Below are 27,744 nucleotides of genomic sequence, written 5' to 3'. Positions count from 1 at the left end.
CAGCAGCGGCATTAGATTCTCATGGGAGCATGAACCCTATTGTGAACTGTGCATGCGAGGGATCTAGGTGGCGTGCTTTTTATGAGAGTTTAATGCCTGATAATCTGAGGTGGAACAGTTTCATCCTGAAACAATCCTCCCACCCCCTGTCCATGAAAAAATTGTCTTCCACAAAACCGGTTCCTGGTGCTGAAAAGGTTGGGGACTGCTGAGGTATAGCGATTCTTAGAGATACAATATGTTGTAAATGCAGCAGAACAGGAGCTAGGGACCTCTCGGGAAGCCAGGTGTTTCACTCGAGAGCTGTGTGACCCTAACCTAGCTAGCCCCTTCATCTCCCAGGATTACTAGAAGGACAAAAATGCACATGACATTGTGCTATCTGCAATAAAGCACTTTAAAAAGCAGGTTAATATTAGTATTGAGATGAAGAGAATATTGATGACTACTATTTCCAGAGCATTAACCAGAGGAAAATTGATTCAAATGACAGCTACAGAGGTTTATGAAAAGATCTTTCTCCACATGGGGAAACGGAGTGGAATAAATAGCATGGAAGCCTGTGAAGTGGACTTTAGAGGCAAGTTAGAGGATCACTTGTCCTAGGTGCTATAGACACAGGACTGAACTTTACAGACTGCAGTAGATGACCCTCTGACTTCCAATTCTAAGATTCTCCCTTTGAGATTCCAAACTTTCCTCCTCTTCCTTGAATTTATATGACATACCCGGTTTCTTTTGTAATTAACAGATAATTTGGTACACTATAGCCTATCAAGTACCATATATTTTGATAGAATACCCAAGTTCTGGATGAGCCTCTAAATCAGATAATCTGACTCCAGTCGCTTCCAGCAATTCTAGTTTGTTTGATGAGGGTATTTAATTGCTCTTTAACATTTCATTTGAATGAGACTCACGAATCTATTTAGGAAGAAAACTGCTGATCAATTGCAATTGCCCCTGTTGTCATGGAAACAAGCTGAAATGGGACTATAATTATATTTCCTTATTCCTGAAGTGAATCCCTAATCATTGCCATAGTAATTACCCAATATCTATGGTCCCAAATTACATGATTCTTGTCCAAAAAAGACAAAGGATAAGGAATAGGAGGGCTGGCCTGAGGCATGCATTCACTGTGCAGCTGCAGAAAGCCTTCTCCTTTTTTGGATGGGAAGAATTTCCCTCTGTAGGCTCGCACTCCACAGTTGGATGATGTCAGCAGGTCTTAGATTGTGCCCAGTGCTTAGAAGAGTGGCTCGAAAGCTGTATCAGGTAGGACGATTTCAGTTATAACAGAAATCAGAACTACTAGCATCTTCAACAGGAATCAAGTATATTGTCTGATGGACCAGAAAGTCTGGAAGACTTTCCAGGTTCCAAGGTTGGTTGATGAAATGGCCCAGCAACATCCCCAGGATCCAATCTGAGTCCCTTTTTCTCTGGCATCCTCGGGGAGTGGCCTCTTGTCCTCAGGTTTGTTCCCTCGTGGTCACAAGATGACTGTCACAGTTCCAGGTGTCACAGGAGGATGACAAAGACCACGGACAGAAAGAAGGCAGTTCCTGTCTTGTATTATGGTGAATGCGGAGAACTTTCTCAGAAATGCCTCTGCCTACCAAACTTCCCCTTGCTTTTCATTGTTCCTTTCGCATAGACGCTATCTTTAGCAGATAGTGGCATCAGACAACAGAGCTTAAAATGGAGATTGCTCTTCCTGAGGCCTCTCTGCTCTCCTTAGCACTAAGTGCCTGGTGGGTGGGAGACGGAGTAGCATGGCTGCAGGGCTAACTTAGTTTGTTTTACTTTCCTTTGCAACCTCTCTCTCTGCTCTGACCTTCCAATGTGCTGAGCTCCAGGCCGCAGACCCAGCATACACCTCTGTCTCTTCTCTCCCCTTCCTCCAGATAGGTATGAGCATAGAGCACTGGGCCTGGGTGTCAGCATCCCAGGACCATGGGGTGTGACATCCTTTGCTCTCAGGCAGCAGCACATGCCACCAAGAAAGAAGGGCAGCCTCCTGGGGAGAAGTAGAGTCACAATACAGGGAGTTGTGCACGTGAGTCATCCGTCCAGGTGAGCTAGACTAGAAGAGAGAATCCAGACGCAGACCTAGAAGCATAGTGTGGTAGCTGTTTTTTGGTCACTTAGCCATTAGCATCCAGTTCCCCTTCTCGAGTCAAGGTGACCCCCTGAAAGCTCCTTCCCTTTTAGGGAGTCGTCTTTACCTTGCTGTGTATAGCTCTGATAGGACATAGTGCCTGCTTCCTAGGACAGAAATCAAAAGGATCAGATCTTCCACCTCCATTCCCACTGCAGCCTGGCATGAGCCTGCAACCCAGCCTGGCCAATCACATGTTCTCCCTTAGGACTTTGACTTGGCCGGTGAGTCAAAGATGTAAGGAACACAACTTCTAGGAAGAGTAGTTACCGGCTCACTCTGGCCTAATGGCGGCTGTGGCTCCTGATGCCTAGGCTCTAGAACTCTCCTACCTAACTCCAGTGTTTTTCCAAGCCTGCAGTCTGGCTTCTTTTGTTCTGTGAGCCTCCACTATACTTCTAGTACATTTTCTTTAGGTTGAGTAAGACAAAGTTTCTGTTGCCTACAGCTCAGAATGGTAACTGACACATGTAGACACCAGGAAACTAGATGTGAGAGAGAAGGTTTGAAATAGAAAGTAGGAAGCAAAGCCTGGAGCAGTTACCTGGTTTAAGTTGAAAAGAAGGCTCAAAAAGCCTTGAGAGAGGCTGAACAGCCTCCTGACTTGCCCACCCATTGGCTTCTTGGAGCTTTGTGAAGTGACCTCATGGAAAACAGCCATGATCTGAACATATTCTGCATTTTCCCATAACACATCTGCATCACACTTTCCATTACCTCGGTGACCTCTCTACAGAAAACCCACCTAGTAAACCAACTCACCCTACAGTAGTTATCATTTTCTCATCCATTGAAAATGTTTGGTGGGGCACAGCGGCTCACACCTGTGATACTAGCACTTTGGGAGGCTGAGGTGGGAGGATTCCTTGAGCCCAGGAGTTTCAGACTAGCCTGGTCAACATAGTAAGAACCCATCCTAAAGTGGAAAAAAAAAAAAAAAAAAAAGGCTGACAAATTTGATAATGAAAGCACTATGGGAAAAACAGATAATAGATGTGATCCCTGACCTCATGCCACACATGAGGTGCTGGGGTGGAGATAAGATGGTATCACTATTGTCAGTAAAATCACATTGGCCAGGCACGGTGTCTCACGCCTCTAATCCCAGCACTTTGGGATGCCAAGGCAGGTGGATCGCCTGAGGTTAGGAGTTCAAGACCAGCCTAACCAACATGGTGAAACCCCATCTCTACTAAAAATGTAAAAATTAGCCAGACGTGGTAGTGGGCACCTATAATCCCAGCTACTTGGGAGGCTGAAGCAGGAGAATTGCTTGAACCCAGAAGACGGAGGGTTGCAGTGAGCTGACACGGTGCCACTGCACTCCAGCCTGGGCTACAGAGTAAGATTCTGTCTCAAAAAAAAAAAAATCACATCTGTGTTTTGCTTTACAACATGCAAAGTACTTTTATGTTCTCTCTTGTTAACGTCTTGGTTACAGTAACCGTAACATCAAACAGTATGAGATTCATGCAAAGGGATTCCTGAGGGACAAAAGGGAGCAAGAAAAGGTGTATGGGGTTGATAAGGTTTGAGCTGGACCTCAAAATACGGTGTATTAGTCTGTTTTCACATTGATATAACGAGACTGTGTGATTTATACGGAAAAGAGGTTTAATGGACTCACAGTTCCACAAGCTTAACAGGAAGCATGGCTGGGAGGCCTCAGGAAGCTTACAGTCATGCTGAAAGGTGAAGGGGTAGCACACACATCTTACCATGGTAGAGCAGGAGAGACAAAGAGAGAAGGGGGAAGTGCCACACACTTTTCAACCATCATATCTTGTGAGAATGCACTCACTATCACAAGAACAGCATGACGGAATCCACCCCCATGATCCAGTCACTTCCCACCAGGCCGCCCCTCCAATTCAACATGAGATTTGGGCGGGGACACAAATCCAAACCACATCAGTGGGTAAGGACCGAATTGTGAGACTGGCACTGGGCAGTCCGTGCAGCAGAAGAGCCGATGCGGTAATAGAACCCAGTGATGGTATTTGAGGAACTGACAGGTCAGGTTTGCCTCTTGGGTGCTTGAAGTAGGGTGACATTAGATAATAACTTTTTTTTTAGGAGACAGTGTCTTGCTCTGTCACAAAGGCTGGAGTGCAGTGGTGAGATCACAGCTCACTGCAGCCTCAAACTCCTGAATTCAAGCAGTCCTCCCACCTCAGCCTCCTGAGTAGCTGGGACGACAGGCACGGGCCACCACGCCCCATGATTTTTTTTATTTTTTATTTTTAGAGACAGGGTCTTGTAGTGTTGTTGCCCAGGCTGGTCTCAGACTCCTGGCCTCAAGCCATCCTCCTGCCTTGGTCTCCCAAAGCACTAGGATGATAGGTGTGAGTCACCATGCCCAGCACTGCTTACACCATTCTTCGTGTCTTACATATCATACATTTAATTCTAGTGAAAGCTCTGTGAGGTAGGGCCTATTATTATCCCCAGTTAACAGTTAAGGAAACTTCAACATAAAAAGTAATAATAAAAATAAAAGCTTCACCTGAGCAAAGGTTACAGTATGTGAGCCCTAACCATTGCTGCTGGCATGCTTATGAGCATAATCATCCTATCCATATACTATTCCAGCAAATTGCGATGACCCATCCAGGCCTCCACTGAGTTTGCTAAGCTCTTGACAACTTTAAGCACAGAAATAGGCCCTTCAAAATGCCCTGTATTTTGATGTATTTGCTACCAAAGTGAGCCTGACAGTACTGTGTTATTTGTTCTATAACAGCCTTTTATTTTCTTTTATTTTTAGAGGCAGGGCCTTTGTCACCTAGGCTGGAGTGCAGTGACGTGATCATAACTCACTGCAGCCTCGGATTCCTGGGCTCAAGCAATCTGCCTGCTTCAGCCTCCTGAGTAGCAGGGACTGCAGATGTGCAGCACTATGCCTGGCTGAATTTTTTTTTTTTTCTTTTTTTTTAGATACAGAGTCTCACTCTGTTACCCAGGCTGGAGTCAAGTGGCACGATTTTGGCTCAGTGCAACCTCTGTCTCCCAGGTTCAAGGGATTCTTCTGTCTCAGCCTCCCGAGTAGCTGGGTTTACAGGCATGAACCACCATGCCCAGCTAATTTTTATTTTTTTAGTAGAGGGGGTTTCACCATCTTGGCCAGGGTGGTGTTGAACTCCTGACCTCAGGCGATCTGCCTACCTCGGCCTCCCACAGTGCTGGGATTATAGGCAAGAGTCACTGTGCCCAGTCAACCTGGCTAATTTTTTAAATTATTTTTTGTAGAGATGGGCTCTTGCCATGGTTCCCAGGCTGATCTTGAATTCCTGGGTTCAAACTATTCTCCCTGCTCAAAGCGTTGGGATTATAGCCATTATCCAGCATGCCTGGCCCTAAAGTAGTCGTTTGGAGCCTCTAGGTAGAATCTTGGAGTTAATTCATCTAACTCTGGGTAAATGAAAGGAAAGAGGAGGTGGAGTAAAGGAGAAACACCAATGTGTGTTTCCTGCTGTCTTTCTAAACCCATAATGAGTTAGATCAGAGGGCTTAAATGTTTTAAGATGTAGGTAGAACAGGACCCTGTAAACCTCTGTGAGTTTTTCTTAGTGCTAAATGCATCTTCCCTTAGAATTGACTCAACCTATTCAAAGCCTCTAGTCTGTAGCTAATAGTTCCTGGAGTGGGTTCATGATATTTGAACCTTCTTGGGTAGGAGTTGCATGGATGACACCCTAGGGGCTATTGTTCTGTGCATCAGGTACCAGGATCAGGTTTTCAAGAACTGACTTCAAAATTTCCCATGATTTTAGGCAAATGTCAAGGATTTTTCCTCTTTTCCTTTTTTCTCCTTCTTTTCTTAATTTCCTCCTCTTCTTCCTACCTTCCTTCTCCTACTCTTGTATTTTTAAAAAAATCCATTTTTATATCAGATTCAGAGAGTACATGTATAGGTTTGTTACAAGGGTGTATTACATCATGCTGAGGTTTGAGCTTCATTTAATCCTGTCACTCAGATAGTGAACAAAGTACCCAATAGGCAATGTATCAGCTCTTGCCCCCTGCTCCCTCCCTCTCTCCTATTAGAGTCCCCAATGTCTGTTGTTCCCATCTTTATGTCTGTGTATTCCCAAGACTTGGCTCCCACTTATAAGTGAGAACATGCGATATTTAATTTTCTGTTTCTGCATTAATTCACCTAATTGCATGTCATCCTTGGACAGGGACCATGATAATCTTCTCCATATCCAGTTCCAGTTTTAGTGTATGTGCTGCTGAAGTGCTCTACTCTTTCTCTTCCTCTTCCTCTTCCTCCTCCTCTTTTGTTTACTTCTTTGGTCTTATGAGGTCACTACTGATCTTTACAGATATTGACTGTTTAATTTGGGTGGAGGATATCAAGATGATGTAGATCTTCTATGTGGAATGGGTACTTACGGCACACCTATTTATCTTTCAGCCGTGTCTACACGTAGATATGAGTCACAAGGCTGCATTCCTGTGTTTTTAAAATCTTCATCAGCACACTCATGTTCATTGCAGTCCTACTTACAATAGCCAAAAAGGAGAAACAACCCAAATGCCCATTGACGGGTGAATGTATAAACATGATATATACGTACAATGGAATTATTCATTCTTAAAAAGGAAGGAAATTCTGACACATGCTACAATGTGGATGAACTTTCAAAACATTATGCTAAGTGAAATAAGCCAGGCACAAAAGGACAGATATCCTATGATTCCATTTAAAGGAAGTACCTGAAATAGTAAAATTCATAGAGACAGAAAGTACAATAGTAGTTGCCAGGCGCTGGGGAGAGGGGAGAATGGGAAGTTATTGTTGCATGGATATGAAGTTTCAATTTGGGATGAGGATAAAGTTCTAGAAGTTGATAGTGGTGATGCTTTCATTATAATATGAGTGTATTTAATGCCACTGAACTGTGTACTTAAAAAATGTTAAAATGCTAAATTTTATGTTATATGCATTTTATCATAATAAAATTTTGATCAATATTACATAAATATGAAAAAAATTATGGATGCTGGGATCCCACTTGGTATTGACAGATTTTGTGTTTAAGAATTAAAATTAGGCTGGGCATGGCGGTTCTCGCCTGTAATCCCAGCACTTTGGGAGGCCAAAGCAGGAGGATCGCTTGAGCCCAGGAGTTCAAGACCAACCTGGGCAACATGGCAAGATTTCATCTCTATGAAAAATTTAAAAACTTAGCCAGGCACAGTGGTGCATGCCTGTATTTCCAACTACTTGGGAGGCTGAGGTGGGAGGAGCCCTTGAGCCTGGAGAGTTCCAGGCTGCAGTGAGCAGAGAGACCACTGCAACAGAATGCCTGGGCAGCAGAATGCCTAAGCAACAGAATGGGACTCTATCTCAAAAACAAAACAAAGTAAAACTGGTATATCCTCTTTTATATAAGATTTGCAATTGTAGGTGAACTGGAACCCTCTTAATTAATGCTCCTTTCTTGTCGTGATCCAGCAGCCACCATTCGTATAATGTCTTTGTTCTCTAAGAAATCCAAACATCTGTAAACACTGTATTAAGCCCTGTCAACAGTGAGCCAGGAGCCTGAGTTCTGGTTTCTGTTTTGATTGAGTCTGTCTCTTCACTTTGCTGGGCCTCAGCTTCTCCATCCATAAAGACTTGGGTCTTGGACTCCATGAGCACAGAGGGGCCCTTTCTTCAGTGGCTGTTGGCTGTGTGAGGGCTGTCCCTGTCATTGCTGATACAGTACACTGCCTTTTGCTGCTGCCAGTTTACTCGTAGAGACTCACTAGAGATGTGAAGAGCAGTGCTCCAGGCCTCCAGACACAGGTGCAGAGAAATATTGGCAGGCAGAGTGGACTGTAGGCTCAGAATGGGTCTGTGAGCTCAGGATTTCCAGTCTTCTGCATGAAGTTTTACATTGTCTTTGAAGGATTTCTGAAAGTGAAAGCCCAGACAATGTTATCGGTTAAGGTTTTTGCAGTTTATCTTCTTCCTAATCTGAACTCTACCTCACTTATAAAATAATATAGCACAGAGTCCTGGGGATGAGAGTAACAAAGAAATAGAAAAGACAGGAGTTCTGTGGGAAAATTGATGAATTCGTGTTGAGTTTGCAGAGACAGTGGGAGAGTCATTCCACTGTAGCTGGAGACACATGAGAAGAGCGTATTGGAGTGAGGCAGTTATTAAAGGTAAAGCCAGAAGAGCAACCTCAGGCTGTTCTCTCATCAATGTCTTTGGCAAGATAACTGCAGGAGGCAGTGAAGAGTAGAGGGCAAGTCCAAAAGCTGGTATCTTTGAGCTGATTAGAAACCCCTGATGAAATGTTTCGAAGCCCAACCTCTCTGTCAATACAAATAATATCAATGACAACAGCAAATCAGAACAGAAATGTAGAAATGACAGTTACAACGTCTCAGCCATGCTCCTTTCTGTACATAGGAGAGCTGACTGCCTTCTAGAGCCCCAGGAACTTCTGCTGTTTGGACCTCCAATCCAAAAGGACTATTTTTCTGACCTCTGTAAGTCAGGGCTGTGATTCTTCTCTAGGCTTATGAAAACTGTTCCTCAGAGACCAGTGCTGTTCTGAACTTCCCAAGTGGGCCTTTCTTTCTCTCTTTGTAGAGTTGGCTTTTACCATGTGTGCTTTGCATTTGACTTCAAATCTTGTTTAAATTAAAATGATTGTTAAATGACTGTATTGACAATCCCCCAGTTCAAGGTTTAAAATCGGTGGGATTTTAGAGGTCTTTATAAGCAAGAGGCTGCTCTGTGTTCTCAGTAGCAGAAGAGAAGGTTCCCACCTGCAAGTCCATTTCCTATCATTTTAGCAGAGAGAGAGGGAGGGCAAGTTGCAGCATTGAGGCTGAAAGGCCCCTCTCTCGGTTCCCTCAAAAGGAAGCAGGGAGAGGTGGAGTTGGCCTGCTTCACAATCAACTGTGAAAGATCTTTAAATGTCAAGAGTGAAGAAGTACGATGAACTCTGCTAAGGTACAATTTGTGGTAAATTGCCCCTCCACCTCCCGATCATGTAATTTGCAGTTCCCAGCTAGTTAAGGACCATGGTTCCATCAAGCTCTGTGTTCATTAGAACATGGTTTCAAGCTGAGATCTCCACGCGTAGGCTGTTCAGTTTCAATTCCAACCCTGCCTCAAATTTTGGAACTTTGGGCAATAGTTTTACCCGCTTGTTGCCTCAGCTTCCCCTTCAGAGAACAGGAAATAATCTACATTGTAGAGTTGTTTGGAGCTGGAACTGGTAACCATGCTTACCAAAGATTTAGCATTAGATTTAATATTACACAAACTGCTGCCCTCTTTCTGCTGCTCTAACCATATGACTGACGTACCTGCCCCCATTTTGCCTCCTACCATGATTGTAAACTTCTTGAGGCCCTTACCAGAAGCCAGGCAGATAATTAGTGCCATGCTTATACAGCCTGCAGAACCTCTTTTCTTTATAAATTACCCAGCCTCAGGTATTTCTCTGCAGTAACACAAAAATGACCTAATATAGAAAACTGGTACCAAAGAATGGAGCATTGCTATAAAGATACCTGAAAATGTCAAAACAGCCTTAGAACTGGGTAACAGGCAAAGGTTGGAAGAGTTTGGAGGGCTCAGGAGAAGACAAGAAGATGAGGGAAAGTTTGGAATTTCTTAGAGACTGGTTCAATACTTGTGACTAAAAATGCTGATAGTGATATGGACAGTGAAGGCCAGGCTAATGAGGTCTCAGATGGAAATAAGGAACTTACTGAGAACTGGAGCCAAGGTCTCCTTTGTTGTACTGTAGCAAATAACTTGGCTGCATTGTGTTCATTCCTTAGGGATCTGTGGTAGTTTGAACTCAAGAGTGGTGACTAAGGGTATCTGTTGAAAGAAATTTTTAAGCAGCAAAGCTTTTAAGATGTGACCTGGCTGCTTCTAACAGTTTACATTCAGATATGCCAAGGAGGAGGACCTTAGGAAACAACCCAGGCTCTCAGTTGAGGCTGTGGGAGGACTACACCCTAGAAGTGTAGGCAAAACAGTAGTCTGAGCCTTACAAAGATGGCTAACTAGCATGAATTAGCTCAGTCTTTGACTGGATTGAAGTGAAGTGCTTCTTTGCTGTTTGCAGCCTTCAAGAAGATCGGGTGAGTCCTCTCTGGAAGAAGAGAACCCAGCCTCTAAAATTTTTGAGGCATGATCTGTGAAGTTTAATTAAAAATTACCAGGCATCTAAGAAACAGACTACAAGAAAAACAAGATAATAGAAATAGACCTAAAGGTGACCTAGATGTTGGAGTCTCAGATAGACTTTCAAATAATTGTGATTAATATATTCAAGAATATAGTTTACAAGATGGAGAATTTCAGCAGATAACTTAAATTTATTAAACAATTAAATGGAAATTTGAGATCCAAAATATACTTCTGAAATTAAGAACTCAACAGATGGGTTTTAACAGCAGATTGGACTTAAAGAGAAAATTAGTGAGCTGGAAGCAGGTCCATAGAAATAATCCAGTCTGAATCATATTGAGTATAAAGATGGTAGCTACAATAATGAGAATAAAAGTTATGTGGCTTGTACTTAAAAGCATCTAACATGGGAGGATCAGAGAGAGATGAGAGGAAAAATGGGGCAGAAGCAATATTTAAGGGATAAAGGCTGAGAATTTTCCAAAGCTGATGAAAGACATTAAGCTACAGATTTAAGAAGCATTGTGTAACCCAAGCTGAATAAATTAAAAGAAGCTCACACCCTGCTACACCCACTGCTAAAAACCAAAGATAAAGAGGCTAATTTTAAAATCGGCTAGAAATGAAAGATAGCTGTATTAGTCTGCTCTTGCACTGCTGTAAAGAAATACCTGAGACTGGGGAATTTATAAAGAAAAGAGGTTTAATTGGCCATGATCCTGCAGGCTGTACAGAAAACATAGTGGTTTCTACTTCTAAGGAGGCCTCAAGAAGCTTCCAATCATGGCAGAAGGCAAAGAGGGAGTGAGGTGTTTCACACGGCAGGAGCAGGAGCAGGAGCAAGAGAGAGCAAGGCAGGAGGTGCTGCATGCTTTTTAACGACAAGATCTTGCAAGAACTCACTCACTACCATGAAAATAGCACCAAGGGGATTATGCTGAACCATTCATAAGAAATCCATCCCCATGATCCAGCCACCTCCCACCATTGGAGACTACAATTTGACATGAGATTTGTCAGGGCACAGATCCAAATCATATCAGTAGATCATGTGTCTTTTCAAAGACGCGGTAATACAAGCATATCTACAAAAATTCTATGCATCAGGTGTGGTGACTCATGCCTGTAATTCCAGCACTTTGGGAGGCCAAGGTGGGAGGATTGCTTAAGGCAGGAGTTCCAGACCAGCCTGGGAAAGATGGCAAGAACTCATCTCTACAAAAAATTTTAAAAGTAGCCAGGTATGCTGGCATGAGCCTGTAGTCCCAGCTACTTGGGAGACTGAGGCAGGAGGATCCCCTGAACCCAGGAGTTCAAGGTTGCCCAGGAGCTATGATTCAGCCACTGCACTCCAGCCTTGGTGACTGAGACCCTGTCGTACAAAAAAAAAAAAAAAAAATCAGCAGTCATGTTATTATAATTAATAAATAAATTTAGCAAAGTCTCTGGTTATAAGATCAGTGTACAAAAATAAGTTACATTTTATATCCACTAATTAAAAAATTAGAAAATAGAAATTTTAGTCTATACCATTTACAATAAATTCAGAAACACCAAATATATAAGAATAAACGTATCAAAATATGTGCAAGACCTCTATACAGAAAACTTCAACACATTTGTTAAGAGAAATTAAAGATGATATAAATACATGAGGAGTTAGCCATGTTCATGGATTACAAGATTCAATATTATAAAAACATCAGTTTAAAAATGTATAGATTTAATGCCATCTAAAAGCAATCTCAATATTATATTCATGTATGTGTATATGTATAAATTTATGTAGAGGCCAGGTGTATATGTATAAATTTATGTAGAGGCCAGGTATAGCGGCTCATGCTTGTAATCCCAGTACTTTGGGAGGCCAAGGTGGACAGATCACTTGAGACCAGGGGTTCAATACCAGCCTGGCCAACATGGCAAAACCCCATCTCTACCAAAAATACAAAATTTAACCAGGTGTGGTGATGGGCACCTGTAATCCCAGCTACTCAGGAGCTTGAGGCAGGAGAATTGCTTGAACTCAGAAGGTAGAGGTTACAGTAAGCTGAGATCGCGCCACTGCACTCCAGCCTGGGTCACAGAGTGAGATCTTGTCTCAAAAGTAAATAATAAAACCCAGAAAACGAAAGCTGAAAAACTTAAACTACTAGATATCAAGACTCCTTAAAAAGCTACAGCAATTAAGATAGTGTGTTATTGGTATAAAAGCAGATAAGTAAAAAAAAGTAAAAACAAAACAACAGCAACAAAAAACAGACAAGTAGACCAATGGAACAGAGGCCAGACAAAATTACAATATAGACAGTTACTTAATTTATAGCAAATTGCTCATTGTCTTCAAACCTTAGTTTCCGTGTCCAAAAAATACCCTTACTAACAGTGCCTACCACATAAGTTTTAAATATTACATATCAAAAAGATTCTGATATTATGTTAAAGAGGTTAGCATATATGCAAGGTACATTGCAAGTGTTCAATAAAATTTAGCTAGGATAAATATTACCACTGTGACCACCACTATTATAATTACTACTACTGCTATTATTACTCTTCATTTTCTCGATTTTTCAATATGATCATCTGGAAATGAGTAATGGATGGATATCAGATCTTTGCTGGCAACAGGAATGTTTGGAGTTCAACACCAAAGAGCAGGAGAGTGTCAATTCTTAGCCTATGTAGAAAAAATAATGGGATCAGTGGGATAAACTTCATGACTCAGTCAAGGTTGACTTAGAAACTGGAATGGAACTTAGCCTAGCACTGCTGTATTCTGTACACAAAACTGCGAGAAATTAGTAAATATATATATATGCTCTTTGCAAAAATACAGTGTAGAAATGAAGTCATTTACCCCTTCTCTCAACTGAGTCATAACCAGCAGTCTGAAAAAGAAGTTTAAACAGAGAATATTCAGAAGTTCAATTCCACAACTTCGAATGAAAAGCATATTTCCTAACATTTTTAGGTGAACTTGGAAGCTCAGTTTGTGACATAGGTCCCAGATTTTCTGAGGACAGGGAGATCATAACATATTAATCTCCCGGCATGTTTCCTAAAAGAGTGCCTCATATTTCATAAAGGGAATTGCTGCTATATGGTGCCCTGGGTTATTTAGCTGAAGACTTATGCCTTATTCTAGTTATTTAGTATCTTCAACCCTCTCATAGTCCAGCCCCCATGGCATCTGCACCATGTTCCTCTCCCATACCCTGTGTCACTCATGGGTGGCAATACAATAAGACCGTGTACCACTTTAAAATATGGCAGCTGGCTGGCATGGGATTATTCTCAGCAGATCTGAGTTCAGTTTCTCACTCTATTCCTTCAATTTGCATGTCTTTATATGTTATTTACTTGCTGAGTTTCATCTGTCACAAGATGGTGATGATGGGGATTAAATGAGATAATGAAAGTAAAACTCCACACAGTTTTTTTGTTTTTTTTTTTGAGATGGAGTCTCGCTCTGTCACCCGGGCTGGAGTGCAGTGGCCGGATCTCAGCTCACTGCAAGCTCCGCCTCCCAGGTTTATGCCATTCTCCTGCCTCAGCCTCCCAAGTAGCTGGGATTACAGGCGCCTGCCACCTCGCCCGGCTAGTTTTTTTTTTGTATTTTTTAGTAGAGACGGGGTTTCACTGTGTTAGCCAGGATGGTCTCGATCTCCTGACCTCGTGATCCGCCCGTCTCGGCCTCCCAAAGTGCTGGGATTACAGGCACACAGTTTTTTTTTTAAATCAAAGTAAGGGTTGATGTTTATAATAATTATTATTATTGCGTAAGATCACATAGCCGGGAGGCTCACATCCAAGTCTTTTGTTTGTAAACCTCGCACACTTTTCCACCATGCTGCCTGTAATTTAGCAAACTAGATTATAAAATTTGGTAATTAGTGTTCCCAACTGGGTCTAGACTTGGGCAGATAACAAATACGGCTGCCGCAGGACCTTGCCCACTGCAATCTGTAATTCAGTTCATAGGCACTGCTGGGAACACCTGCCCCCAGTGCTGACTGTTCTCTCATGCACTTGGTCACTGAGAAAACCCCAGTAGGGGCCCCTTTCTGGGGAGGGGAAGGAGGAGGATGTGCTCTCTCTCCCTTCCAAGTGCTGCCTGTATTGCCTGGCATTGTGCCTGCCTTGGTGCTCTTCCTGCCCCTGTGAGGAGCTGGCAGCCTCAGTGTGTACTCTTTCCCAGAGATAAGTTAGTTTCCAAGATCAAGTAAGGAACAGTTTGCTTCTGCTGCTTCCTCTTTGTGCATTTCTTTTTTTTTTTCTTTTCTTTTTTTTGAGACGGAGTCTCGCTCTGTCTCATCTAGGCTGGAGTGCAGTGGCGTGATGTTGGCTCACTGCAATCTTCACCTCCCGGGTTCAAGCAGTTCTCCCATCTGAGTCTCCCAAGTAGCTGGGATTACAGGTGCCCGCCACCACACCTGGCTAATTTTTTTTTTTTTAAGTAGAGATGGGGTTTCACCATATTGGCCAGGCTGGTCTCGAACTCCGGACCTCAGGTGATCTGCCTGCCTCTACCTCCCAAAGTGCTGGGCTTGGCATGAGCCACTGTGCCTGGCCGTCTTTGTGCATTTCACACGGCTTATACCTCATTGTCAGGTAGAAGTCCAGACTTCCTCTAAGTCCAGCCCTTCAACTAAAAAGTGTTTTAGCTGGGCTTAGTGGCTCATGCCTATAATCCCAATGCTTTGTGAGGAAGCCAAGAGTTCAAAACCAGCCTGGGCAACATAGCAAGACCCCATCCCTACAAAAAATAATATAAATTAGCTGGATGTGGGAGCAGATGCCTGTATTCCTAGCTACTCTGCAGGATCCCCTGAGCCCAGGAGTTTGAGGCTACATTGAGCCATGATCACATCACTGCACTCCAGTCTGGGCAACAGAACAAAATCTTGTCTCTAAAAATATAAATAAATAAAAATAAAAATATAAAAAGTTTTTGTTGGATACCAGCCACCTATAGGTGTTCCATATATGCAAAGCCTATCAGAAGGGCCCTAACACAAATGTCTCCCATTTTCTCGAAATTTCTAAAGCATTTATTGTCTCTATCAACAATTCTCTAGTCCTCTTCCAAAGTCTTTGTTTGGGATGTGTACATCTTTCTTCCAGTTTGGTTGTCATCTGAAAGTAAGAAATCCTTGCCTCTTACTTCTAGACTTGCATGTTACTTAATAAATTCTGGTTGGCAAGACTTACTGGGACAAAACTGATAGTGACAGCTCAGTTGGAGAAAGGCTCTTCCAATTAAAAGTTCTGCAGTGCCTTCTGTCTTGGATCCTATACAAATAAGTAACTGTCTTTGTGTTCTCATGGTGAATGGCTCTGAACCAGGGCTGTGTAAGAGATGGGGACCCTTTCGTCTACCCAGCTCCTTGGCCGACCCCCAGCTGAAAGGGACACAATGCTGGAAGTGCTTGCCGAATGAGACTGAGAATGTGGGTGGAGTCCCTCCAATCAGGAATAATGGAAAACTGAATTGCCAAAAGAAATTGTATCCTAATAAAATGAAGCACATGATTTACATTCCAGGTCCTTCAACTATTCTATGGGAACCCGGGCATTTTCCCATGACAGTATTTTTATCCCTGATGGGGGAGCAGAAAGTGAGCAGACAGTTCAAGCAATGTCACAGGACAACATCTTGGGCAAAGTCAAAACTCTTCAGGTAAGACAGCTTGAGAGTGGAAGGTACGAGCCATAGGAGGGGCCCAGCTATGGAGGGAAGTGGGAAAAGTCCCGAGCTTGGCCTTAAGTAATGGATTGGGAGGTCCAGAGGTCACTCCTGGTGAGAATTACTGCTTTCTTGAATTCAACTCTATTCTCTGGAAACCTCCTGCCCAACTGCGAGACCTACACTATCGCCATTGCAGCCACGTGCATGACACACCCTCTCCTTTTCTTTGAAAGTGTTCCCTCCATTTTACTGGACATGAAAATAAGTAGCCAAGAGAAGCTGCAGGACTTGGGGCCAGGCACGGTGGCTGAGGCCTGTAATCCCAGCACTTTGGGAGGCCGAGGCGGGTGGATCACTTGAGGCCAGGAGTTCAAGAGCAGCCTGGGCAACATGGCGAAACACTGTGTCTACTAAAACTGCAAATATTAGCTGGATGTGGTGGCACACACCTGTAATCCCAGCTACAAGGGGGGCTGAGGCAGGAGAATCGCTTGAATCCGGGAGGCAAAGGTGGTAGTGAGCCGAGATCATGCCACTGCACTCCAACCTGGGTGACAGAGCAAGACTCTCTCCCACAGAACAACAACAACAACAACAAAGCTACAGGACTTGGATGACAGGAAGAGTTCCTAACCATTAAGCATTGCCCATAATCCCTGGATCAGGGCTGACTGTCGACTGAGAGTATGCACAACACATATCCACTTTCCGAGTCTCTATAATTGGGCAGTGAATGACATGACTATTTTTCTGCTGTGTTTGTAAATCTCACCACCCTGAGCCACCTTGTCTCAGAAGAAAATCACAAAGCTCTTAAGCCACCTTTCAGTTCACTCTGCAGAGTGGGGCAGTTTTCCTACTTAAAATCAACTCTGGTGGTACCTCCGTAACCATGAAAATATAATAAATAATTCTTCACCAAATGTGATTGAAATGGCAGGTCATACAGGAAAAGCAAGAAGAGCAATGCCCTAGAGCCTGACTATGAGGTCCGTCTAGTGGCTTGGCAGATAGAATTCTCTCATCTGGCCAGACACTGTGGCTCACTCCAGTAATTCCAGCACTTTGGGAGGCCGAGGTGGGTAGACTGCTTGAGCTCAGGAGTTCGAGACCAGCCTGGGCAACATGGTGAAACCACATCTCTACCGAAAATACAAAAGTTAGCCAGGCATGGTGGTGCATGCCTGTAGTCCCAGTTTCTCAGGAGGCTGAGGTGGGAGGATGGCTTGAGCCTGGGAGGCAGAGGTTGCAGTAAACTGAGATCATACCACTGCATGCCAGCCTGGGTGATAGAGTGAAAGCTTGTCCAAAAAAAAAAAAATCTCTTACCCAAGATAGATGCCCAAGCAAGCACTTCTCTGAGGTTCTCCAGCTAGCTGCTTGGAGGCTCTCCAGGTTATGAGCAGAGGGCTCTGGGCTGCTGGTTTCCACCTGTCTGTAAGTCTACAACACTGAGTCAATAAATGAATCAATGAACAAGAAAAAAAAAAAGGAAAAGAGAACAGCTGCCCTCAGTAGCTACTGATATACTGACGCACTTTACTCAGTAGAGATCAGCAGAAGATTGAGACCATCCTGGCTAACACAGTGAAACCCTGTCTCTACTAAAAATGCAAAAAAGTAGGTGGGTCTGGTGGCACGCACCTGTAGTCCTGGGAGGCTGAGGCAGGAGAATGGCTTGAACCCGGGAGGCGGAGGTTGCAGTGAGCCAAGATGGCGACACTGCACTCCAGCCTGGAGACGGAGAGACTTCGTCTCAAACAAACAAACAAAAATTTATTTCTGAGGTGTTCTTGTTTCTATGGAGCATGAGCTGTGTATTTTGTGATATTTTGTGGAAATTGTGTCTGGTCACATATTCCACATAACACCCATCTAAATGTGTAGCCTGTGGCAGATGGGGAAGTAGCTAAGAGACCCTGGAATGACACCCAACTTGCCTAGATCTTGATGCCTGCTGCCATAGTCCTGCCCTCAGGGCCAACCCCAGGCATGTCCTTCAAATCTTAGGATTCCTAACCGGCTTCCATTCTTGGTTCTAGCTGGCTGTGCTCTTACACTTTTTATAGAAAAAGCGCTTCTTATAGGTCAAAGATGCCCTTAGAGCCTGACTATGAGGTCTGCCTAGTGGCTTGGCAGATAGAATTCTCTCACCTGGCCAGGCACGGTGGCGCACTCCGGTAATCCCAGCACTTTGGGAGACTTCTTATAGGTCGAAGAAGAGGGAAGGATGATGATGGCCAAAGAAAACCTTGACCCCCCTCCTCCTTACCTTTCCTTCTTCAAGTCTTTTGATTCTTGCAATATTATTCCTAAGAAGTTGTGAACCTCTGTTTCATCGTATCCTCTTTCTAAGAGGAATGACTTACAGATTTCAGTTCACAAAACAGCTGTTAAAAGGATTTTACGAGAGCTTTTTAGGAGTTGTTAAAAAATCAGATTAAAATCTCTTGTCTTCAGTGATATCTGATCTGTCACATCACACCACATGCCACTGCCATGCCAAGAAGTGGATTTAGTGTTGTGAAAAAGTGTACTATATAATTCTGCAGTGTTGGAAAGATAGAAACTCAATAAAAATATGTGAGTGCCTGGTATTTCTGTTAACAGTAAGGCATGATTTTAAATAATCTGATGTCATAATTAATAAAATGTAAAATGACTAACTTCCCCAAAGTGACACTTGTGTAAACACAGGAAGAAAAATGTGAGTAAAGCAGAATAACTATTTAATTCGTGTGCGCTCATTTTGACAATATCTATTCGTATGAGGTCTGCCTAGTTTTGCTTCTGCTGCATGGATTCACAAGCTTCCTTTCATCTCTGTAGTTATATTTTTGAAAACATAAAAGGCTTTGTTTGCTCTTTGAGGAGGGAAATGGGGATCATAGGAAATGTGATTTTTTTTGGCGTGACCTGAGATATAACTGTATCATCCCCAAAAAGATTGTGCTTTATTTTTCAGTCGACTAAGCAGTATGTTCCTGGTAAGTCGTAGAAATGGTAGTAACTTTATGAACTTGCATGAATGCTTTGCATTTTTCCATGACAACATGATGCTGGTATTGATGCTTAGTAAGCAGCCTAAGAGACTGCCCCCTTGTAGATGCCAGCATGGAATGAGAGAATTGAGTTGTGTCTGAGGCATGTATATTTTTATGTCTGGAATTGTCTTTGTGTATGTGTATATGTTTATTTTTAAAAAGAGAGAAGTAATGGAAAACACCTATTTGACAGTATATGTCCTGGCAAGCTGATTAGCCACCATTATTAAGACATTCTTCTGAGATGAGATGTCTACTGGAATGCCTTTTTTCTCTGTGGCTTAAGAAACTTCCCAGCCCTTGCAGCCCCTAGAGACCCACGGAAGGGTGTCTGTAATGCCTGCATTTGGAAAGGTTGCCCTCTAGTGCCTGCACATTGTTGGCTCACCGAGAACTGTCTTAGGTTGCAGGTTGGTATCTCTCCACGGAATACAAAATACAGTATAAACCAGCCTCCCCTTTCCTGAGTAACGTGAATCTACCATCTGCCACAATTTCTGTGGCAGATTTAAAAGAAAAATCACTATTTAAAAGAAAAATCACCATTTGTTTCTAAATATAAAAATAATGCACGTGCATAGTGAAAACAAATTTTTATATATAGGGCGGTTGTAGGGACAAAACCAACAATGGTGTCCTTTGTGAGGACTCTGTACATAAAAGAGCTGCTCTGTGGCCAGCAGTATGAGTACCATCTGAATGAGTGACAGAATGCGGTGAAATACAAAGCCAGCCCCACCTGGCTTTGGGTGAACTCATTCAACCTCTCTGGCACTTTCTCCTCCTGAAAACTAAGGGGCATGCACACAAGGGCTGATGTGAGGGCCCCTCCTGCTTTTAAGATCTGCTATCTCTATAAAATCACCATTGACCTGCTGTAGCACAGAGCGGCTTCAGAAGCTTTGCACTTCGTTGCATTTCAGCTACAATGACCTTGGCATTCCCTACAGCTGCCCACCAGCACGGATCAGGGAGGGTGCCTGTTTGTGTAAGATCAGACCAGGCTGTGAGGTATGTACCAACTGGTGATAAAACTCAGGGGTACCACAGTCTAAGGCTGCAGGTAATTGTTAGGATTATACCACACCTTTGTCAGGAAATGCTTAGTCTGTTTGTACCATGGATTATCTGGTGTGGGAGGGAACACCTGCATCCTGAGTAGCTTGTATCTCCCACCGAGCCAGATTTCACTTACAAATACCAAAGTCATACATTCGGGGATTTTGACACCTTACTGCAGCTGTCAAGGACACAAAGAATAAACACCCACTCTTGGCCACTTCTTCCTAGAGCAGGATGTCTGTAACTCCGTATGCTTTTTCTTTTTCTTTTTTTTATTATTCATTTTAACAATGGAGATACCTGGAGTTTGTTCAAAAAGACAGCAAATTTATTTTTTTTTTCTGCTTTGCTCTTTAGACATAGTCTGAAGGATAGGAAAATCTAGACGCTGGCAGAGAGCTGCAGAATATGATGTGCTCGGCATTTCCACATTGTAGGAATAAGCCTTATAAATATGGATGTGCATTCCTGTAACGTCATTCTGCAGCATTCCACATTACAACAAAATGGTCCAATTTGAATGAATAAAATATAGTTCTTGTAGCTCACATTCCAGTCTCAACAGTAACTCCATTCATAGCCACCAGCAACATGGAGCATCAGTTGAGGCACAAGTGTCCACTCTCCCTTCTGCTTATACTTCCTGTGTGTATAAAGGAGCCTGGGGGCTGGGCGTGGTGGCTCACGCCTGTAATCCCAGCACTCTGGCAGGTCGAGGTGAGTGGATCACTTGAGGCCAGGAGTTCAAGACCAGCTGGCCAGCATGGTGAAACCCTATCTCTACTAAAAATACAAAAATTAGCCGGGTGTGGTGGCACATGCCTGTAATCCCAGCTACTCGGGGAGACTGAGGCAGGAGAATCGCTTGAACCCTGGAGGTAGAGGTTGCAGTGAGCCGAGATCGTGTGGGTGACAGAGCGAGACTCCATCGCAAGAAGAAAAAAAAGAAAAGAAGAAGGAACCTGGGGATATATGTATATTTAAAGATGGGAGGAGTGGTAGTTTATCTCTCTGAAAACTTAAAGGCCAGCTTATCTTAACAGTCTGGTTTTCAGTGATTATTTCATAGTTCCTCTCATGGCAATGCCTGAGTAGTGGGCAGAATTAAAGTAACAAAAAAGACACATTTATCCACATAGTCAACTCACATGACACCTGAGATTGCCAAATAGGTGTGAGCAGTAGACTTCATTGTTGATATAATAAAGCACACAAAATGTCCTAACAGCCAGTCTCCTCTGAGTTGGCTGAAGGAAGCATTCAGAAGAGGTACCACAGGGAGAGCCTGTAGGGGTGAGGCCTTGGCCTTGAGTACCTGAGGATTGCGCACCATGCCTCAGATCCTGAGTCCTGCCCTGGCCTGGGTCCACTGTCTCATCCCAGATGACTGTAGGGCAGTCCTTCGTCTGGACATAGAAACTGTAGCCCTCCTCTTCATCACGGCCACCATTCCCCTCTTTCATCTCAGTTTCTCTTCCTAAGTTCCCCAGCCATCAGCCTGAGTTTGTTTTCTCTGGGGGGATTTCAAGTCAGCTTCTTTACTAAGATGCACACTTTCATTCTGAAAGGCAACAGCATGATGCTGATTTTGCCAGGATGAACATATCTGTGACATACATGATAGATACACATTCTGCTTCCCTCCCTCCCTCTGTCTTTTCTCCCTCTGCCCTCCCCTGCCAACGTCCCCCAACTGTTGTAACTGCAGCTGGTCTGTTCTTCCTGGGCCCTGCTCCCTCTTCTTCCCTATGCATTTTCTCTGTTCCCTGTCCCTTCTTCTCGATTTGCCGCTTTAATTCTCAACTTCACTTCCTAACATTACTCTTTTCATTTCTCTGCTTTGTACCAGGCACCTTCTTTTTCCTGCTCTTATTCCATTTTTTTTTTCTTACCATGTTCTCTTTTCTATTTGTAGATATAATAGTTACTCCATCTTTGGACATTATTTCAATTCAGACTGAACTGAAATACATTTTGCCTTATTCTTTTTTTGTCTCTTAAGCATCAGGATGGACCAACAGGAGTATTATAAAAAGGGCCCTAATGAAGTAAAACAGGCCAGGTGCAATGGCTCATGCCTGTAATGCCAGCACTTTGGGAGGCTGAGGCAGGAGGATTGCTTGAGTCCAGGAGCTCCAGACCAGCCTGAGCAACATAGCAAGACCCCACCCAACTCTACAAAAATTTTAAAAATTAGTCGGGCATGGTGGTATGCACCTGTAGTCCTACCTATTTAGGAGGCTGAGGTGGGAGGATTCCTTGAGCCCAGGAGTTTGAGGCTGCAGTGAGCTATGATGGCACTACTGCACTTTAGCCTGGGCAACAGAAGGAGACCCCAACTCTAAAAAATTAAAATTTAATTTAAAAAATTTAAAATGAAGTAAAGTTTAAGAGTGTGTGTGTGTGTGTGTGTGTGTGTGTGTGTGTGTGTGTGTATAGAGAGAGAGAGAGAGTGATGATGGCAAAAATCCTAACTAAATGGTATTAGAGTGTTAGGCCAGGTCCTCCTTGGAAGTTCATTATCCTTTCCAGCTGGGTGCAGTGGCTCATACCTGTAATCCCAGCACTTTAGGAGCCTAATGCAGGAGCATCACTTGAGCGCAGGAGTTTGAGACAAGCCTGGGCATCATGGTGAGACCCCGTCTCTACAAAAAAATCTGAAAATTAGCTGGAGAGAAACAGAAGAAAGACATTCTGAAGCAGTGAAGCAGTTCACAATCACCACAAGCAGGTTCTCCAGCATTAGGTATGGTGGTCGATGTGTGTGGTCCTAGCTACTTGGGAGGCTAAGGCAGGAGGATCACTTGAGCCCAGGAGATCGAGGCTGCAGTGAGCTGTGATCATGCCACTGCACTCTAGCCTGTGTGTCAGAATGAGACCCTGTCTCTCTCTCACACACACACACACACACACACAAAATATCCTTTCCACTCTAAGCACAAGAAATGTCCTCATCTCAGCACTGGTAAAAAGCAGACCCCCCCAACAGGAGATGTCTCAGTCTAAGGGGATTTAGAACAGTTTCCAGTTTTTGGCCACCATTCCTAGAGAAGGCTGGACTGGGCGGACACAGGAACCATTCCCACCTCTTCTGCACAGGTCCCCACCCCCTTTCCCAAGGCTGCAGGGTGAGACGGGCCTGTTACCTTGTTACTCCATGTCCTCTTGTCTGACTCCATCCATCGGCTGTTCTAACTGTGCCTGTTTATTGATTTGTTTAGAATAGATACTACTTGCTGCTTTCTGTTGGACTTGTTTTTAGAAGATACCCTTTTCAGCCTTTTCCTCCCCACAACCCTTCCAGGCTGCTGACGCTGTACTTCCCTTGCTGAACTTGGCTTTTCATGTGTGCTCCTTTCCTGTGAGGCTGGGAGAGCCAGGCTCGGGCTGAAATACCAGCAGACCCAATATAAGCCCTTGCCTGGCTGTGCTCCTGACTTGGCATGCTGGGGTCCCCAGGGGGCATGTGGAGGGGACCCTTGGGCTCATCTCTGTTGTATCTCTGCAGTCTCACTTCCCACTGCGCAAGGCTGAGGGGGAGCTGGGCAAAGGTGGGTGGATTTGGTACCACTGAGTTCAAAGGGAGAGAAGACATTTCCTTCAAGGGATTCTTCCACCAGGGAACATCAGTGAAGTATTGGAAATACTCTGTCTCTTTATTTCTGCCCCTGGAAGAAAGAAGTGCAGTGTCAAATTTATGAGCACCAGTGGAGTGCAATGAAAACAACACTGAATGTTATTTTTAAAAGACCTGAGTTCAGATTCCTTTTGAGCCACTCATTCTTTCCATAAGCTTGGGCCAGTCACCTCTCTCCACTGGGCCTCAGACCTTTTTGCAAAGTGAGGGGTTTGGAGTAGGTGATTGCTATGGCTTTTTGCAGCTCTGTGGGATTAAATATTAGCCAGATTAGAGATAAATATCAGGCTAGGCACGGTGGCTCAGGCCTGTAATCCCAGCACTTTGGGAGGCCAAGTTGTGCGGATTGCTTGAGACCAGGAGTTTGAGACGAGCCTGGGCAACTTGTTGAAACCCTATCTCTACAAAAAATACAAAAGTTAGCTGGCCGTGGTGGTGCATGCCTGTAGTCCCAGCTACTTGGAAGGCTGAGGTAGGAGGATCACCTGAGCATGGGAGAATCATCTGAGCCTGGGAATTCAAGGTTGCAATGAGCCGAAATTTGGCCACTGCACTCCAGCCTGGGCAACAGAGCGAGACCCTGTCTCAAACAAACAAACAGAGAAAGATGAACATTTCAGAAAATATATTTTTTGAGGAATATAATGACTATGAAACCTAAGGACCTAGGTCTTAGAGCAGTGGTTCTCAGCTGGGGGCAATTTTACGCCCCAGGGGACTTTGGGCAACTTCTGGAGACATTTTTGCTTTTCTAATCTGGCCTTCCTCTACTTGCAAATACTATTTAATCCTTTCTACCCTATTTTCCCCTCCCTTCTCCCCGTCCTTTTAGCCACCACTCACCAGTAATCAGTCCCTCTCTGGCTTTTCCCCACTTGGTTCCTCTATCCCCTTTGTCACGGTTAGGTGGCCACAGCAAGGCAAAGAGGACGTCCAGATTGTTCCTATCCTTTACAGGGTTTTAGTATTGATCATGGAAAGACTTGCTGGCTCTGGGGCCTTCTTTGCCTTGGCAGTGACCCATTGTGGCAGAATGCAATGCTCTGGTTTGGGGTCTCAAGCTAAGGGCTGGCGAGGAAGGCTGCAGAAGTATAAATCGTCAAAGTGAATATGTCCCAAAGGGGCTGGAGAGTTGCACCAACCTTTAGGGTCTTGATTTCCCTCACTGGTTCTTACATTTCATGTAACTATTTTCTATACATTTTTTTTTGCACTTTTAAAAGACTTTTTATATAAATGAATTTATAGGCTAATCAAAAATGTTTGTCATAACGTATATCCCAACTTCTGGTTCAGAAAATGTGGCCACCATGCCCACTGGGAAATGTTGGGATCTCCATGAAAGAGGTGGCTGGATGAGAAAGCTCATGGCTTGAAGGTGGGAAAGAAAAAAAAAAAGAAAAGAAAGTGGAAAACAAATTAACTTATTACAGGATGGCATCGTGGTTTCCTGGCATGGAGTTGAGTCTAGAAATCAGTCGTGCACAAGGTATGCCTCAGGGCTTACTAGATATGCTGGAGAACCTGGTTGTGGTGATTGTGAACTGCTTCACTGCTTCAGAATGTCTTTCTTCTGTTTCTCTCCAGCAACAGTTGAGCAAGAATATCAAGTTTGGGCAGCGGCCACCCAATGCCATTCCCATGAAGAAGGCAAACAGTGGAGAGGCTAGCTTAGAAGAGGATCTGTTCCTGACCAGTCCCATGGAAATTGTGACTCAGCAGGACATCATCCTCTCAGACCCTGAGAACAAGGTAAGTCTCCTCCAGGGAGTTACTTGATTGATTGCTCATAAACCAGGGCAGGATATTGGGCCTCCAGTAACCCTGGGGTCTGCGGTGGGGGAATTAGAGGGAGGATCTTTTCTGATGAGTGGCTCAGGGCTCAAGGGCACTTCCTGGTAGGTGTCCTGACCTGTAGCCAGCAATGAGGATGGGGAGAAAGAGGAGACATGCTCTTTGCAGGTGGTCTTCCCAGTATCTTTCACTTACGCTTCAAGGCTTATGCCTACCTCTTCTGGGAAGCTGTACCTGGCCTCACCACAAGCTGTACTATCTTCTCATGCCTTCACTGTGTGTCTTCACCATTTTTTACATGTCTGTACTCCCTATCTATGTCCATGTAACTGTTTTCTCTCCATCTCTAAACATGGGATTCCTTGAGAACAAACTGGGTCTGACATATCTATGTCTCCCTAGGACTGAGCCACTACCTGCTTTGCAGCACTGCATAATTATTTGTCCAACTGGACTAATTTTTTTTTTTTTTTTGAGACGGAGTCTCGCTCTGCCGCCCAGGCTGGAGTGCAGTGGCCGGATCTCAGCTCACTGCAGGCTCCGCCTCCCGGGTTCACGCAATTCTCCTGCCTCAGCCTCCCCAGTAGCTGGGACTACAGGCGCCCGCCACCTTGCCCGGCTAGTTTTTTGTATTTTTTAGTAGAGACAGGGTTTCACCGTGTCAGCCAGGATGGTCTCGATCTCCTGACCTCGTGATCCGCCCGCCTCGGCCTCCCAAAGTGCTGGGATTACAGGCTTGAGCCACCGCGCCCGGCCCCAACTGGACTAATTTAAAGGGAAATGAAAAAAGAAATGCGTAGGGGCTCCATGAGACAGAAGACATCAAACAGGCCAACTTGAAGAGTACCTGGCCTGGAAAGAAAGTCACACTGCAGCACCATCCTGTCTAAATGTGATCTCTTGACACTTTGAGCATATCCTGAAATGAGAGTTCTTCCAAAGCAGCAGAAAAGATGCCCTTAGACCTCTTAGGGAAAAAGAAGCAAAGTCCAACCAGTAGTGAGTCAGGAATTCTCTAGGTGAGGCACTGGGGTTTCACTTTAAATAAATAAATAAACAAATAAATAAATAAAGCATTCTCTAGGCTTTGCTCATCAGGACCCCTGGGATTTTGCTGGGCGTTATTAAAATGGGCATGCCTCAGAAGAAATCATGCATTATCAACTCATGCGTCATAAGAGTAGTGAGAAAGATGAGTGATTTGCAGAGGCGAGTGAGGAGGGAATGTGAAAAAGGACATTCTTCCCCTGTTGCCCATTGTGACACCTGGCACCCATGCATTGACACCCTTTGTGTGGTAGGTCAAGCAGGGATGGGCCCATCTCTCCCAGCAGGTCTAAAATTGCTCTTCCCAACCTCTCCAGTGCTAGGCAGCAGCAACAGCCATCGCCTTGGTGCAGGGGTATCCTGAGGTCTGAAGCAAATGTCCTCACAGTTACTGATGAGCTCATAAGTGCTAGGCACTGTGGCCTAGGGGATTGTTTGTTCAGCAGGCACTGTCTCAGATATGGGTGTTACAGAGGTGAACAAGATTCTACAAGGGGCTCCCCACCTCTGTAGTTTACACCCTAATGAGAGGGTGTAACAAACAACAAACAAGTCAACAAATATATAAATATAATCATTTCAGATCAAGAAAAATGCTGGGTGCACAGAAAATAAAACAGGGTAATGGAAAAGTGAGTAACTTGGTGGTGGAGAGGTCTCTTATTTGGATGAGGAGTATAGCAGGACCCTGGTGGGGGCAAGGAGGGAGGGTAGAGCGAGGTGCCAAGCCGGACTGTATAGACCATGGGAAAAGGGTAAATTCTATTTTGAAGATAATATGAAGCCTTTGAGTCATTTTAAGCAGAGCAGAGACATAATCTGATTTGTATTTTCTGAAGATCCTTCTAAGTGTGGTGTGGAGAATGGATGGAGGTAGGGCAAGCTGACGTTGCTCTAGAAGGGAAGAAAAGACGCTTTTGTAAGAAATGGCAATATAGGATAGATGGTATCACAGGGGCCAGGCACTGTGGCTTACACCTATAATGCCAGCACTTTGTGAGGCTGAGGTGGGAGGATCACTTGATGCCAGGAGTTGGAGAACGACCTGGGCAATATTTTGTAGAGACCTCATCTCTACAAAAGGTATAAAATAGGCTGGGCGCAGTGGCTCACGCCTGTAATCCCAGCACTTTGGGAGGCCAA

The 27,744-nt window shown here is 44.1% G+C and overlaps 1 protein-coding gene and 1 non-coding gene across 4 annotated transcripts in view; one reads left to right on the top strand and one right to left on the bottom strand.

Moving 5' to 3' along the window:
- The window catches only part of CRACD (capping protein inhibiting regulator of actin dynamics), a 280,229-nt gene that overhangs the window by 230,990 nt on the left and 21,495 nt on the right, over positions 1-27,744 (top strand). For 2 of the 3 annotated variants that reach the window (XM_015138663.3, XM_015138664.3), the window contains 2 exons: positions 15,873-16,008; positions 25,348-25,512. In XM_015138663.3, the coding sequence (XP_014994149.3) occupies positions 15,889-16,008; positions 25,348-25,512 (285 nt within the window). In that variant the 5' untranslated portion in view covers positions 15,873-15,888. The remainder of the gene's footprint in view (positions 1-15,872; positions 16,009-25,347; positions 25,513-27,744) is intronic. The other variant, XM_015138665.3, reaches the window with a different exon arrangement.
- On the bottom strand, positions 6,304-6,408 carry LOC114678536 (U6 spliceosomal RNA). The gene has a single exon (XR_003729974.1). It is a non-coding gene; the product is annotated as a U6 spliceosomal RNA (small nuclear RNA).

Source organism: Macaca mulatta, chromosome 5, assembly GCF_049350105.2.
Source record: "Macaca mulatta isolate MMU2019108-1 chromosome 5, T2T-MMU8v2.0, whole genome shotgun sequence".
NCBI classification, from domain to species: Eukaryota; Metazoa; Chordata; class Mammalia; order Primates; family Cercopithecidae; genus Macaca; species Macaca mulatta.
This window is presented reverse-complemented; position numbering and strand designations above follow the sequence as displayed.